We start from the raw sequence: 16,452 nt of genomic DNA on the forward strand, positions 1-16,452 counted from the left end.
CGTTGGATGTAAATTCAACGGTTCACTCATTTATGACTTGAATCGGGTAATAATCATTTATGTCATATTGCATTTATATATATCATTTTGAACCATTGGATTAATATCCAACGGTGGGTGACCACAATCTCTTGGACTCCTGTGGTCCAAGAGATCGGGACTGTTAATAATATATTGTAATTCTAAATTGTTAATGGGGACAAAATGGTCATGAAAAATGTGTATTTAATGTTGGTTTATTTCCCCAAACTTTCCCATGAGGAAAGAAAACAAAACCCAAGTTGGGAAGATGACTTCACTTTCCCCCTACTTCCCCATGGGTCAGGCAACAATTTCTCATACCTGAATTTACCAAATATGGGAAAATAATTGATTTCTCGTCCCCAAGTCTCCTTTCTCATGAATCAAACGGGGCATATAAGCCTATCCCAAAGTCCATGGTTTATTCTAAGTAAATTTAGGTTTTAGTAACAAAAAAACTTTAACTTTTGGAAAAAAGCCAAATTTGTTTCCAAAAAAACAGAAAAACTTCTCAATTTTCAAATCAAAGACATGCAAATATAAAAGATTTCTTAGGAAATTCAAAAATAAATAAGGACAATTTTATCCTTTTTAACTTTTTAAAAAAAATTTCTCTCTCCTTTAGCCTTTTTCAAAATCTCCTGTCCAATTTTTTTTGGTTCGGGGAAAGTCTCGATTGAATACACCAGTAAACATAAATGAAAACATAAAATTTAGTAAAAGAAAAAGAAAAGTAAACCCCACCTCCTCTCTCACTCCCCTCTGTGCCACCCACCGCCTCCACCGAGACCTTACCCGTTACCGTCAAATTCACCAGCCTCAGCCGACCCCACCCCTACCTCCTCCTCCTCCTCTCTCTCTCTCTCTCTCTCTCTCTGGCTCTCTCATTCAGTTTCTCTCTCTATTTCCGCCCAAACACCCCGACCCAAATCTACCTCTGCTAAACCCACTCTCTCAGCTCTCTCATTCGATCCCAAAACCCAAATACCGTCAAAAACCCAAACGCCCAGACCCGAATCGTCATCTCTCTTGAAACAAGGTAAAGTCTTTTTCTTGGTTGAATTTTTCGTGTGGGTTTGATTTCTAGAATGGTTTTATATCTACATGCATGTCAAAAGTATGAGTCGGTGATAGTGATAATATTCCTAACATGTTATTCCTCGTTCTTGCACTTTATAGGTTGCGTAAAATTGGAGGCAGAGAGGTTTGCTGCCGCATTGTAGCTTAAGCTAATCTTCAGACATGGTAAGCCAAACTTCAGACACTTTATAGTTTCCGGAAACAATGCTCTTTGTTCTTGGGAAATTGCAGGAAAAGATATATTTTCTAAGGTTTAAGTTTTAATTGTTTGATTCTTCGTACCCTATATAAGTTGATGATGACATCTTGAAATTGGGGTTTTGGGTTTGTTTGTTTGTTTGTTTTTCGGATGCATAAAGTCACAGGCAGATATTAGGAAGTGGTTTATGAAGTCGCACGACAAGGGCAATGGCAAGAAACCTGCGCCGACTACTTCACAGACTCCTTCTACAGCTAAGGAAGAGCCTAAAGAACCAGTGAGTTTTCGGTTTGGTTTGGTGACAAACTAAGATTTTGTTGCATTTGCTTGGTTGTGTCTGTAAAAGTCAGACATATCGTTTTTAGCATCTATGGTTTGGATAAACTAACAGCTACTTGATGCAGGTCTGATTGGGTTTAAATGGTTTTAGAGACATTAGTTTGTGTTATTTGCTTCTAAACAACAATATGATTTGTAAACACTGTATGTTCTTTTTTAAAACAAAAAAGTAGAATGATTTTTCCACTGCGTGGTTTTAAGAGAATTGATATACAAACATTGTACTGAATATAATGATAAGAAAAGGAGGCTTGTTTTCTTAATCATGTTATGTATTTTGTTCTTGTAGTAATCAAGGAAACTATGAAAGTGTAATCAGAATCTCAAACCAAAACGGAAATTCCACAGAAAGAACACCACCCCCTCCCAAGTTGGCTAGTCCACACAGGAGCATGGGAATTTCGAAACTTTGTTTGTCATAATAAACTTTCCCATTTGTTTTCTTGTGTGCTTTTATCTGTGATAAACCAGGTGCATGGAGGTCAAGAGAATCCAGGCAGGAGGAAAACTAGCAAGTATTTTACCACAGATAAGCCAAAAGCTGAAAAAGAAACTGAAGTTCCAGCCAAAAGAAAGACTCACAAGGAACCTGATGAATCCGTGAAACCCTCACCTGCAAAAAAAGTTCACAAAGTTGTCGATGATGACGATGATTTTGTCTTACCTCATTCAAAGAAGAACTCAGTTGATGCGACTCCTAGTAAGAAATTGAAGAGTGCATCTGGCGTGGGAGTCCCACAGAAACTTACGGCTATTGATGAAGGTGGTGATAATGACGTCAAGGATGCTGAATCTCCTCACAAGCCTGGTGGTAAGGGTCGTGGTGGAAGAGGTACTTCGGCAGGACCAGCTGGTGGAAGAGGTACTTCGGCAGGACCAGCTGGTGGAAGAGGCAGGGGCGCTGGACGAGGTGGATTTATGAATTTCGGAGATAGAAAAGATCCTCCACACAAAGGAGAAAAGGTTTAGTGTTTTGGAATGCCTGGAATTGATTGTTGAAATGATCGTATTATTCTTGATGTTAACCATTAGTCCCTGTTTGCGTGTCTCAGGAAGTTCCTGAAGGTGCTCCAGATTGTTTAGCTGGTTTAACTTTTGTAATTAGTGGTACACTTGACAGGTATTTGTTTGTTTGACTTTCACAAGCTTGTTTGTACATTTGGTTGTAGATTTAAAATCCCTTGCACATACCTTCTTGGGAATCAGCAACCCGATTTTTCTAGGAAGCTATTACATATAACGGCTTCATGTACTTGTTAGGATTGTGTTGATATTATTGTTTCAATTACGATGTTTGTCTGGTTGCATTAATTAATTTGATTATGTCTTCTTTCCTTGCTTTCTTGGTAGAGTTTAATAAATATTTATCTTGCAGCATAAGATTGAAGTTTAAAATTTTACCATACTTACAGTTTGGAAAGAGAGGAAGCAGAGGAATTGATAAAACGTCATGGCGGTCGTATTACTGGATCTGTCAGCAAGAAAACGGTTACTTCATGTTTCTATCTTGTAATTTCTTGTATTTTGATACCACTGCTGGCATGTGATTAACATAGTCTGTTTGCAGAACTATCTTTTATGTGACGAAGATATTGAGGGAAGGAAATCCTCTAAAGCCAAAGAACTTGGGTTTGTTATCTTGGACCGAACTAGATGCAATTTCATATTACTTCTGCTTCCTTTATTTATCATCTAAATTTTAATTGTATTCTGTAGTACTGCTTTTCTCACCGAGGATGGACTGTTTGATATGATTCGGGCATCTATCCGTGCTAAAGTACCTGTGCAAGAGGCCAAGAAATCTGTGGATGATGCGGCAGCAGCACCTTTGCCCAAGAAAAGTCCTAATAAAGTAGCATCAAAGAGTATGTTGCAGTTAACTAAGCAGTTTTGGTCTATCATTCTTATGGCAGATTCATAATTTAGTTTTTGGTTTGACTGGGTTTATGTGTGTGGGCCATGCTTAATTGCATATCACATAGTTTGTTGAGTGGGCATTCTTGCTTTTCATTTTGCTTTATCTTTTTGTCTGTCTAACTCTGTAATTTCTTATGTGGATTTACTGTGTTTTTACATTGACCTCTTTATTCATATAGGCACTTGAATTATGTATATGTTTACTTTCTCTCTCTCTCTCTCTCTCTCTCTCTCTCTCTCTCATTGTGTCCAATTATGTGTTGTTATGCAGTGTAGTGTTTATGCATATTGTCACACAGCTAGATACATAAAAACATTTATAGATAATTCATATATATATATATATATTTATTTGTACATAACTTTTGCTTTACTAAGCAATAACGTTCTTGAGGCAATCTGCTCAAAGACAATGAAGAAAGTACCTTACCCTCCGTTTGGATGAATGAATTGAAAATTGCACAGAATTCTTAAATGACGGAATTTATATCTCCATCGTTTAAATTTCTGGCAGTTGATGATTTCAGTGTTTGGATTTATGTATCTTGAATTTTGTAAATGACACAAATTATAGGGAAAACGAAAACCTGATCAGTAGAAATTGCGAAATGACGCTTCTTTTAGCAGAAATTAAACTCAGGAATCTTGATACCCAATTTCCATGATTTTTTCCGCGTGTCATTTAATAAGTTCCGTGCTTAAGTTGCCAAACAATGAAAATATCAATTTCTCCTCTTCAATTCCCGACTTTTAGCTAAATCCCAAGTTATTTTCCTCCATCCAAACGGAGGAAAAATTGAAATGAGATTTCGAAGATATTAATGTAGCATTGGCTACTGTACAGTTCTGCAGGCAAATAATCATCATATGTTTTTGCACTGTCCCCCCCTCCCTTCACAAATCTGGAGCAAACAAGTTGTCTTGTAGTTTGGTTTGGGTGATTGGAAGGAACTGTGATTATCTGCTCTCAGATGTTATCAATATGATTATCTTATATTCTCCTTCATCTTTTTATTTTTAAGTGTAGCCATATATCCAATAAAAATTTACTCTCAATTTTACTTTTGAAGGAATAATACTTAGATTTTTTTGTCAAAAAAAATGTTGCACATTGTTATCTTTTAACTAAATGATCAAAGTCAACTTTGTGATGATTCTTCTTCTTCTTCTTCTTCTTGACCCCTTCGCATATTTCTCTACCTTCAAAAGTGTGTATATCTCTCTCTCTCTCTCTCTCTCTCTGCCCATCTTGTATCATGTGTATAGTATTTTGCATTGATGGAGCCTATGCCCTGGAGGGCACAAGTAAACTTTCTTGTTATATGGAGTTTGGATGCTTTTCCTAGCAGGTTAATATAGTAGTTGCATCTTATTTGAAGAATAAAAAGTAGTTGCATGGTTATTGAAGTTTTCTTATAAAATAGACATGTACTGTTCCAGAAGATTGTGCTGGAAGCTCCTTGGCATCAAGTGTATCCCACAAACAATTGGAGTCAGATGCTTCCCATGCTAGGCGTAAGAAGCAACCTACTGAGCATTCTGCCTCTACTTGGACAGAAAAATATAGGCCAAAGGTTCCAAATGACATTATCGGGAATCAGTCACTGGTATGCCTGTTAATTATTGCTTTACCACCATTGCATCTGCTGTTGAATCGTTGTCCGCACATGCATCTATCTAGAAACCATTGTAAGTTTGTTATTGTGATAAAATTTATGTAATGTCTAATATGCAGGTAAAGCAGCTTCATGATTGGTTGGTACATTGGCATGAGCAATTTCTTGATACTGGAAATAAGAAAAAAGGCAAAAACCCAACCAATTCTAGTGCCAAAAAGGCTGTACTATTAAGTGGAACGCCTGGTATAGGGAAAACGACGTCCGCTAAGTTAGTCAGTCAGATGCTTGGTTTCCAGACAATTGAGGTGTCAATACTTTTACCAAATTTGCATAACTATGGAATAATTTGAATGTTGCTGAGTTATGTTACTCAATGCAAATGCCTGCATATTGTTTAGGTAAATGCTAGTGACAGTCGTGGGAAAGCTGATTCCAAGATTGAAAAGGGAATTGGTGGAAGCAATGCAAATTCTATTAAAGAGCTTGTCAGCAACAAGGCCCTGAGCATGGATGGGTTGGTTTTACACACTTTCTCTATATAATGTATATTTTTTGGGGTCATTTATGCATAGGATGTGCCTGAAGGAATTTATTTTCTCTAGTTAATTCTTAGTTAAATTTGCAGATTAAAGCATCCCAAAACTGTGCTAATTATGGATGAGGTTGATGGGATGTCTGCTGGAGATCGGGGAGGAGTTGCTGATCTTATTGCTAGCATAAAGATTTCTAAAATTCCTGTGATCTGCATTTGTAATGATCGTTACAGTCAGAAACTGAAAAGTCTTGTGAACTACTGTTTACTTCTCAGCTTTCGGAAACCTACTAAACAACAGGTCCCCCCCACCTCCCTAACAGTAAATTTTTGGTGTTTTGATATATTTTAGTATTTTAAAGAATTTGTTCTTATATGTTACTTGAGTGCATTCTTTCTAGTAATTACTTGCAAGTTGCCAAACCATGCTACTAATTGGTTCTTATTAATGTTGGCAATGTTTAAAAAGTTTGGAGCGCTGTCATTGAATGATTTTTCTAATTTTTTAATTTGGCTTGCTATATTGATTGAAAGTGTGCACTGCGACATATGTGTGTGCGCACTCGGACACACAAACTGACAGATGTGATGAAAATTAAATTGTTTATGCTGGTTGTGATGCATAAGAAACTTTTTTGTTAATTAAGCCAATGACTAATGTATTTTAAAGGATTCCACAACATGCTCCTATATCTGTAACGTGATAATTTTTGTTGCTTTATGATGTTGGGTGCCACAAAAACTTCTTTGGTATGAGAGATATTTTTTGATCATTAAACAAGTGGTTTAATAGGTTATTTTTGTCGACCTAGAACTGAAAGATTAATTTTCGACAATAAAAGTGTCTTTGTTCCATTCATTGGCATTTTGGTAGTGAATACTAAACATTGAAGTCAAACAAATTTACCAAGGTTGACAAAAAACATTTTGGTTATGCTACAGACTTGTTTGTTTCGTTTGGTTCTGGGTATAGCAATATCTGTTGTCTAACAACACGCTGGCATGTTTTTTCTCAAAGCCTCAGCTCTTATCCTTTCCAGCCTCGGGTTGTAGTACCTGAACTTGAATTGTAATTTTTTTTAAGCAGTTAGAGAAAAGCATTAAAATGTGAAGGCGTGATTTGGTCCATAAGAAAGAACCAATTGATTTGTTATTGGATTTTATTTCTTTTGGACAGGGAAACAAGTTTGGCATTATTTTTCTGTAAGTTAGGATGTAAATATCTCTGGCAGCGATAAATGGGCAGCACTCAAACACTCACTTTTGACTTTATGTTTTTGAGGAAAATCTCATGTAGTGTGATGTTTAGCCAATTTAATGTAGGGAAAACCTTTTCGTTCCTGTATATAAAATACAGATATATGCTTCCCATGGCCTGTTGTGCATGCATGTGGGCTGATGTAGTTGTGAAAATCTGCATTGGTGATTGCATATAGAAGTGCTTGTTTTTCTTCATGTGTATATGGGCATGGATAGGAAATTTTATTTTTGTGCATTTGTAATACAGTTAGAAATGACATTTCATGCTTTTTGACTCTTAAATTTGGCTTACCTTTGAATAAGGTTTGAATGACGTTGCTGCCAGGAAGCAGTTCTAACACTTTATATTGTGTTCATGGTGGTAGATGGCAAAGAGGTTGATGCAAATTGCAAATGCTGAAGGACTTAAAGTTAATGAGGTAAATATTGTGATGAAAGTCTAACTGTTTGGAGTTATCATGTACCATATTGCTACAGAAGCTTTGGACCCCACCAAATATTGTAAATTATTATTTCTGGAAATATTAAGCGTGAGACAAATTCTATTGTTAAGCAAAATGGACTATATTGTAGAATTATATAATTTAATTTTCTTTTACCCCCTTTGTTAGGGCCTAGTTCAGTTTAGGTACTTGTTCTTTTTGTGTTAAGTGCTAACCTTCGTAATTGTATTTTGTACTATGGTTTTACGTGTGATCAAGTATCTGGCTTATCTGGTTTCTGACATGTATTTAAAGGTTCTTTTTTATTCCCATGTTGATTAATCTTCTTGTCATTTTCTCAGATTGCTCTTGAGGAACTCGCAGAAAAAGTTAATGGAGACATGCGAATGGCAGTTAACCAGTTGCAGTATATGAGCCTATCAATGTCTGTGATTAAATATGATGATGTAAGGCAGCGCTTATTAAGCAGTGCAAAGGATGAAGATATTTCACCATTCACAGCTGTTGACAAGTATGTCCGCAATATTTTCATTTTTGGCTCTGGTTTTCTGCATCTTGCTGTCTATTGATATGCATGTCTTCTCTTATTCATTTCTATTTGCTGTACTTTGTTTCTTGATCGATTTATGCATAAAAATTCTTTAATATTTGAGGTTGCTGTTTCAACCATGACTTTACGATTCACTTCTTTGCTCTCAATTATATGCTTTGTTTTTGTTTTTAATAAAAAACAAAATTTTATTGATAAACTTTGGAACAGTACAAAGATGCAGTGGAAAAGCTATCCACTGAGAAAATGTAGAAATTAAGAAACTAACCCACCATCCACAAATCAGAAAAACTTAAGGTCTGAGCTCAATTCTTTTTTGATTTTGAGAAATGAAGTTTTATCGGAATCTTAATGGAAAACATACAACGTAATACCGCAACGCACCATCTACCGTACAACAGGAATACATTAAAATTCATTGCATAAGCTTAAATAAGTACAGCCTTCCAATTGGCAAAAATTCCAAAGGCGGTATTTCCCTGAATACAGAAGAAACCGGAGCTGATAATGATGCCCAAAACTGTAACTTGTTCCGTAAAACCTCCACTTTCACGATGCCCAAAACCTTACAATATCCCATAAAACCTCTGTTTGTCTCCCCTCTATAACTTTTAAAGATCCTTTTGTTTCTCTCTAACCATACCACCCAAAATACAGGCATTACACCACAATCTGATGAAGTCTTTGCCTTCTTTCCTTCGCCAAAAGCGTCTTGTTTCCCTCATGTTAAATTGAACTTCTCAGAATCTTGTTACGGGTACTTTTTCCAGTCAGTGAAGGCTCTATTTGGCCTTCAGGAGTGTTGAGAATATCCCACATCCAAGGATGGAGGCCTAGCTTAAGAGCTTAAAAGATCTTGGGCCTCTCCATCCTTTCCCATTTGGTTTTGGGTTGAATGCTTTCATTCTAGTATGCGTCCATTACCATGTGTGTGATGCTGACTTGTCTTTTTGTCCTGCAGGCTGTTTGGTTTTAATGCAGGAAAGTTGCGGATGGATGAGCGTGTTGACCTGAGCATGAGTGATCCTGATCTAGTCCCTCTTCTTATACAGGTGCGTGCTTTGCTAGCGCAGCTGTTTTTGGCTGGCATATTCTGAATAAAAAATGATATAACAAACGGTGAGATATTTTAATCTGCTGAGTTTCACTATCGAATACTACTGCCAGAAGAAGACTTGCAGTGCATAGTGTTAACAGGCTGCATGGATGATAACCTATTCAGCAGTTTCTGTTTCATGTCACTGGTTAACTAATAATTATCATATACGTTTGTAATAACAATAACATCAGGAGTGCTGGTTAATTATAAACATATGACTGCACGAAGCATTATCTTGGAATGCTTTTCAGTTGAAAATGATATTAATGTGAATAGAATTTTTAAGGGACACTTAACTTAGTAGGAGCATATTCCTAAAAGATACTTTTTCGACGTTTCCTTTGATGTGTTATTTCACTAATCAGAACTCATGAACAATTTTATTTTATTTTTACAAGTAAAAGAAATTTACTAGAGCGAACAGGTGATGGGTGGTATACACCTTAACAAATGATTCCAATGCTCACATACTGAACTGTTCTGACTATCATTACAGCTCTTCAGACAAATTTCTAATACTATGTGAGAACTTGAACTTGCATCGATATGAAGAACTGTTTTAACATTTGTATCATGACTCTGGCCAAAAAAGAAAGAGCAACAGTTGTATCATGAGATTAATCTGGAATATTCTTATAATTTGGTATGATAACTATGAAATAGGAAGAAAGGATAAAAAAATGTATATTCTAAGCTATCAGTCTCTTTCTCTCTCCCCCTTCTCTGTAGATATAATATATATATATATATCAATATTCAAGTCAAGAAAGAGTTGAAAGGAAGCTTAGTGTGTTCTTACTCACCACACTCTCCTCCAGTTTTTAAATATGTGCTATTTGACTTAAGATCTTAGTGCGGCTAGTACCCATACGAATGACTAGATATTTGATTTTGCTTCATTTTCTTTTGATCACTTCCATTCTTCATGGACTTAGATGTAAACTTACATTTATTCAAACATGGACACTTATGCTGTCAAATTTTAACCTTATTCTTTTTCCAAATGATGATATTTGTAGTGAAATGTTTAAATATTCTCGTATATTAAGCTTATTATGCAATTTCTGGCAGGAAAATTATATTAACTATAGGCCAAGTTCGGCTGTCAAGGATGATAGTGGGATAAAACGCATGAACTTGATTGCCCATGCCGCTGAGTCTATTGGCAATGGGGATATTTTCAATGTACAGATTAGAAAATATCGGCAATGGCAGCTTTCCCAAAGTGCTTGTCTTTCATCCTCTATTTTTCCGTATGTTTCTTAACATCAGCTATGGAAGTCGAAATAATATCTTTATGAGTGTATTCGTATTTCTAGTATGTGGTATCATTTTTATACTCATTTTTTGTTATAATCAGTGCTGCATTGTTGCGTGGGCAAAGAGAGACACTTGAGCAGGTAATGAATTTCTATTACATGCAAGCTTATAAATTCCAAAAGTGTAACTGATGCTCTTTGTGGCCTTGGAAAATGTATTGATTCTGTGTGCTCTAGCGATTCACATTTATTGTCCCCATTGATTTTCTTTTTCCTTTTTTTTATGTTATGCCAGAGGTATACGCCATATTTGGGATATTATGTGATTGACTTATGCTAGTGTAGACTATTGTAAAAAAGTTCTGCTGGTTTCTTTGAGAGTGAAACCTGTGCTAGTTTCGTCTTTAGTGGGCTGATCGTTGTTTATGAAATTAAGATGAAGGTAGGGTGTTTTGTGGTGGAGCAGAACTTATTTCTTGAAAGTTTAACGAGGAAATTTATTGAAAAATGTGCTAAGGAGCTGCGTTTAACAAAGTAATGTACTAGAGATTACAGCCTCTCTTTATGGTGACTATTCAATCAAACGATTAATTAAAGGATTAGAAAAACAAAAGATTAATTCCACAGGGCTAGCTCAAGAATTTGCTCCCATTTCCAATCCCTGTCTAAGTGTAGCATTAATCAATCACTTAGGAGCTGCTCTAAGAACAGCTTGGTTAACCTTATGAGAATAGGCTCATGCCAGCTTGGGTCATTGCATGCAGTCAAGGGAGTCTGACCCATGCCACACCGACAAATATAGCTGAGGAACATAACTCTCAAGGAAAGCAAAATGCAAGGTTATTTGACCCTTGCTCTGTTATAGGACTAGCAGGTTGGGTCAACATAGAAACTGTCTAGTTGGTCCCTCTTCCAGCTAGTCTCACTTCTTGTAATAACTCTCTTTAATTTTGTGTTTGTCACTTTAGTAAATGAATGAACCTTTACTTTCAGTAGATTTTCACATGGTTATGCTATTGTAATTTCTCATGAAATTTTTGAAAATCTTTCAAATGCCTGACAATATAACTGGTTTTTCTTTATAATCATAACTTCCTCTTTGTTCTCATTGGACCACTGGTTCAACTGAATTGTCCCCTTTCTTCAGTTTATAGAGTTGGGTTTGATTCCTATTAAAGAGGACTTATACATTTGTGGTACTTGGAAAATTCAGTTTTTGGGTTTTATACCTTCCAAATGTTGTGAAATGTACATGTTATATATGCATTGAGGTGTATGCTTATTGTCACAAGTTGGCCTTCTTTTGCAGGGAGAAAGGAATTTTAATAGATTTGGGGGGTGGCTGGGAAAGAACTCAACACTTGGAAAAAATTCGAGGCTCTTGGAAGATTTGCATGTCCATCTTCTCGCTTCTCGTGAATCTAGTTCGGGGAGGTAGTCTCTGTTCTACGTTTGAACTTCTGGTCACTAACCTAATGCATTTGTCTTTGAGTTTTGCAATGGCTTATGCCAACATATAAACGTTGTTGACTTGTATAAGGACTGAAATTAATTTACAACCAATGATGTTTTTAAGGGTAAATGTCTCCTTGGAACCTTAGGTCCTTTTGTAAACTTTTATTTTCTTGTCTGCACATTACCAGTGTCTCCTAGGAAAGAAACTTAACTTTTTTATATTTATTTTGGAGCCTAATGGTTATCTTAAAATTTCCCTTCTGTTTTTTGTCCTACTGTTCCTTGCCTTTTAGCTTGAAAATTTTAGAAATTTCCATGTGCAATCTCTGGATTACTTTTGATATAATATATTGGATTAGTAAATGTTTATCATATAGTTTATATAAGGTTTTTATTAGTAAATATGTGTTCATTTCAAAGCAATAGGGTGGAAGCACAAAACTATGTTCACTCAATGGTGTTCTTAGGATGCTGATTTACTTAGCTTCGTAGATTCTTTGATCATAAGGTTCAGATATGCAAGGCAAAATGTTTTTCTTGGGGTATCCTCTGTTTGACTAACTAGATAGAGTCTAGAAGCTAGTATCCTCTGTTCTAGTCTCTTTGTGTTCTGTTCTCTTTACTGCAAATGCAGTTTTAATCTCATCATAGTCTGCTTCATTTCTTTGCTGGTGCTATTGGAAAGAGTTCGTTTGTCTGGAGGGAGAGATGGTATGAGGCGTTGGGAGTTGGCATCTTCAGGATAGTTCTCTTGAAAATCTGTTTTTAGAAATTTAATTGATAGATCTGATCAGTCAGTTTTTGCTCCAGCTGAGGTGATATGTGAAGCAAAGGTTTTGGGTTGGCTTGTGGTTCACAAGAGGGTGAGCACATGTGGCTTGCTTCAGAATAAGAGACCTAATTGCTGCCTTTCTCCAAGTTGGTGTAAAATGAAAGGAAGATGCAGATTGTTTGTTTGTCCATTGTCCTGTAGCATAAAACTTGTGGTGACTATTCAAGGAGGCTGGAGTGAGTTGGGTAATTCCACAAGGGTGCCATTCATTGCTTAGTGAAAGTCTTGCTGCTTTCGGTGGAGGAAAGAAGGCTAGAGTGTTATGAGGTTGTTGCAGGAGGGCTATCTTGAGGATTTTTGACAATAAATGAGGGATGGGGGTAGAAGCGCTGTGGGAGAGGGTGAGGATTTTGTCGTCCCTTTGGGCTTCAGTTACATCCAAATTCAGGGATCTTAATTTCTCTTCTTAATTTGCTAAATTGGGAAGTATCCGTAGCATAATGTGTTTGTTGTAGGTTTCGTTGATTTCACTTGTATCAGTTCTTTGTTTTTGGTAGACTCCTTGTTCACCACTTCTTGTGTCTATTTCATTATCTTTTCATAAAAATTGACCTATTTTGTCCCCCTTGAAAGGATCTAAGTTTCTTATGCTGTAAATTATTCAGGGAAACCCTGCGAGTTGAATACCTTTCTCTTCTTCTGAAACGATTGACCGTGCCACTCCGTGAACTTCCTAAGGTTGGAAACAATCAATTTTTGGTTGCGTATGAATCTTTATATCAATAACAAAAGATGTAAAATAGTTGGGTTGAAGATCAGTTGTAAATCCATCTTCTGTGTTTTAAAAAATTACCAGGATGAAGCTGTACACAAAGTTGTGGATTTCATGAATACTTACTCCATTAGTCAGGATGACTTTGATACTATTGTGGAGTTATCCAAATTTCAGGTAACCCCACCTAACTTGGTGCAGCTTTGCTACTGTTCTAAAGTTGTTCATGTTTTCTCATCGATACCTTACGTATCAGGGGCACCCAAATCCTCTAGATGGGATTCAACCAGCTGTAAAGGCAGCGCTGACAAAAGCTTACAAAGAAGGCAGCAAAACAAGGATGGTACGAGCTGCAGATTTTGTCACTTTACCTGGAATGAAGAAGGCTCCTAAGAAGCGGATTGCTGCTATTTTAGAACCATCTGTTGATGTAATTGGAGAGAACAATGATGATACTTTGGTTGAGAGTGAAGAAGAAAATTCGTCAGATACAGAGGACTTAGGTAAGTTTTTGTCTGTAATCATATTGTTGCTGTTTTCTTATATGTTTTTCTCTGTCATCAGATTATTGCTGTTTTGTTACATAATTGCAGATAGTGCATTTTGATAGGACTGCTTTAGTTTTAGGAAATTTTTCACAAATGGCAATCTCGCTCTGAATAATGCAGTTTGTGAAAAGGTGGCGCCTTTCAGGAACAGTAAGCTGTATAATTATTATTATGCGAAATAAAGATGGCATATGGTAACATGCTGCACTCCATAAAATAAATGGAGGGAATGTTCCATACTGTCTGGGAACATCGTTTTGATTCTGAAAATTGTAAAAAGAAAAGGAAATGCCGGGAACACGTTTGGAAATGTTCTTTCATGAACTGTTCAATGATATATTATTTTTTCTGAGCATCCATCTCCGGGGAATATTGAAATGATGCCACATTTTGCTCTTTGTTTTTGTTCAAGAAACCTGACACCACTAAAAATGGTTTGTTTTAAAATTAATGCAATTTTCTTATGATTGGCCAACAGAAACTTGGCGATGAATTTGATTATGATAGGATTGTAATGGGTAGAAAAAACTATGCAAACTAGAATGCTTCTAGACTCTTTAACTATTCTGGTTGACTGCGACTTATTGGTGTTCACTTAGTGATTGTTCTTTTCACACTTTTTTCAGAAGGTTCTGCGGCTGGTGAGAAACTGCAACAGGAACTTCAAAGTTTAAATACAAAAGGTAGTTGGTAGCCACATGGACTCACACACGCCCATGTTCATGTCATTTAGGTGCACTTTATTTCTGAATGCATGATTTACGTGTGCCTCATACTATGTAGGAGTGCATGTACAATTCGATTTGAAGGGTGCAACAAATTCAAGTGCAAAGAAGACACCAACGGGCAGGGGTAGAGGTGGTTCATCTGCCGCAGCTGAGAAAAAAGGAGGCCGAGGTTCAGGGCCTGGTGGAAAGAGAAAGAGATGAAGGGAGGTGAAAGAAGAGACGTTGACTTTCCGTTTTCTTGTATTTGGCTCGTTTTATAAGAAAATGTAAATAGATTTTTCCTCCACACAAACATTTTTGGTAGGTCACTTGGCGAGGAATGGTATGTCTTCGGTTGTGTTGGTTTACGAGGTTACTGTTGGTGCTATTGAATTTGACTCCAAGATTCATCTTTTTGCCTTTAGTAGCGTTTTATTTTCATCAACGCACTAGATAATGGTTTTAGTAAGATTAACTTGTGTTAACGGTGGTTTGTTCTTCACTCATATAGTGCGTCAGGTGACAATTCTCATTGAGTAATCTGAGAACCAGAGCTTCTACAAAATCACTTGCCATAAATAATAAGTTCATAAAATATGTTTGTCTGCTTCTAATCTCACCATGAGAAATATTAATTAATCTGCCTTAACAAAAGTAATGCAAAGTATTGGTTTGTATTAAGCTTTGTTGGTTAATACAATTTTTTTAATTTAAATTTGCTGGTTGTTAATCTTTAGTTAAGCTTAATATTTAGGGAGGGGAGTGTTTCCTCACACACAAATGTCGGGTTTGAACATGAGATTATTGGTCTGTAAATTAAGATCCTTTTTCAGTGGTCTCCGAGTCAAGTCATGCTTAAAGAATACTAATAGGGGATTTTTCTTTCATGCGTTTTATAGATGTCAAACTTTGTTCAGCTGATAAAAGTAAAACATCAAAGCTCATCACGGTGATCGAAAACCAGATGCATCTAAATTGCAAGGCATGCCTTTCTCTTTGTGGTAGTATAATGAGCATCCCTCTCATACCCTCCATAATAATCCTAAGCATTAATGTTGTAAATTAGATAAAGAGTGCTGCTAAACAAATCTTAAAATTAATTGAGTACACCCTATGATCTAAGTACACTCTAATATTTAAATCAAAATGTAAAATTAACTAAGTACATCCTAGTTAACTACTAAAAATACCCTTGATATACCCTTATACACTCTATCACACAACACCCTAATCAATCCTAAGCCAGATTTCTCTTTTTACATGAATTCGTGCTCTATTTTCCGATTTTGGGTTTGCAGTACTTTTGAGAGAAATTGGTAAGGACTGGATTTGTGCACGAATGAAATTTTGTGTTGATTTGTCAAATTGCATTGGCTCATCCAAAATTTCAACTGCAGCTATGGCTAAAGATGGGACCTGGTCGATTGAGAAGCCAACACTTCAGAACATGAACAAGCAAGGTGAGCAAGATTGCTTCAGTTTTAACATCACAATAACTGAAGGGGTCCTTTGTAGCAATGTTTACCTAAATGGTGTACATATTGATGATGGTTGTCATGTCGACAGTTGAAACTAGTGTAACACCCCATGATACAACAAGTGGAATGCTAACCAAGATATCTGAATCCGATTGTGAAACTCGGAATCGATTTATAAATTGTAAATAATTGAGGGCCTTGAGTGGAGAATTGAAAGGCAACCTTCTTGATAACTGACTTGAAACCGCAATCCAGTTTTCCAATAAATGAATTACGATTGCTCTAATAAGGGAGGGAGGGAGAGAGAGATGGAGACGGGGAGCAATAAAACGGAAATAGAAAAGTTTTCTCCCAACTAACGAGGCGTCAAAAGTCTGCATTTGGACAACACCAATAAAGGGC

General features: G+C 36.4%; 1 protein-coding gene across 2 annotated transcripts; it reads left to right on the top strand.

Annotated features, from left to right (window-relative positions):
• LOC18768226 (replication factor C subunit 1) lies at nt 645–15,074 on the top strand. 2 transcript variants are annotated; one of them, XM_020570345.1, is made up of 23 exons: nt 645–1,060; nt 1,201–1,266; nt 1,461–1,577; nt 2,111–2,602; nt 2,692–2,759; nt 3,052–3,127; nt 3,207–3,268; nt 3,356–3,504; nt 5,000–5,163; nt 5,292–5,480; nt 5,574–5,689; nt 5,801–6,008; nt 7,333–7,386; nt 7,752–7,921; nt 8,922–9,012; nt 10,131–10,312; nt 10,420–10,459; nt 11,628–11,752; nt 13,211–13,283; nt 13,402–13,494; nt 13,574–13,820; nt 14,492–14,548; nt 14,649–15,074. In XM_020570345.1, exons 2-23 carry the CDS (start codon nt 1,264–1,266, stop codon nt 14,792–14,794), a joined length of 2,922 nt encoding a protein of 973 aa, XP_020425934.1. In that variant the 5' UTR covers nt 645–1,060; nt 1,201–1,263; the 3' UTR covers nt 14,795–15,074. The 2 variants fall into 2 exon arrangements, with proteins under 2 accessions (XP_020425934.1, XP_020425932.1); XM_020570343.1 differs by having other exon boundaries at nt 646–1,060; nt 4,997–5,163.

Source organism: Prunus persica, chromosome G8, assembly GCF_000346465.2.
Source record: "Prunus persica cultivar Lovell chromosome G8, Prunus_persica_NCBIv2, whole genome shotgun sequence".
Taxonomy (NCBI): Eukaryota; Viridiplantae; Streptophyta; class Magnoliopsida; order Rosales; family Rosaceae; genus Prunus; species Prunus persica.

Excerpts from the sequence above, each read along its gene's own strand:
- LOC18768226 (XM_020570343.1), top strand. Across the intron at positions 3,505-4,996 it reads TAATAAAGTAGCATCAAAGA|AAGATTGTGCTGGAAGCTCC; the intron begins GTATGTTGCAGT and ends GTACTGTTCCAG. Across the intron at positions 13,821-14,491 it reads GTCAGATACAGAGGACTTAG|AAGGTTCTGCGGCTGGTGAG; the intron begins GTAAGTTTTTGT and ends CACTTTTTTCAG.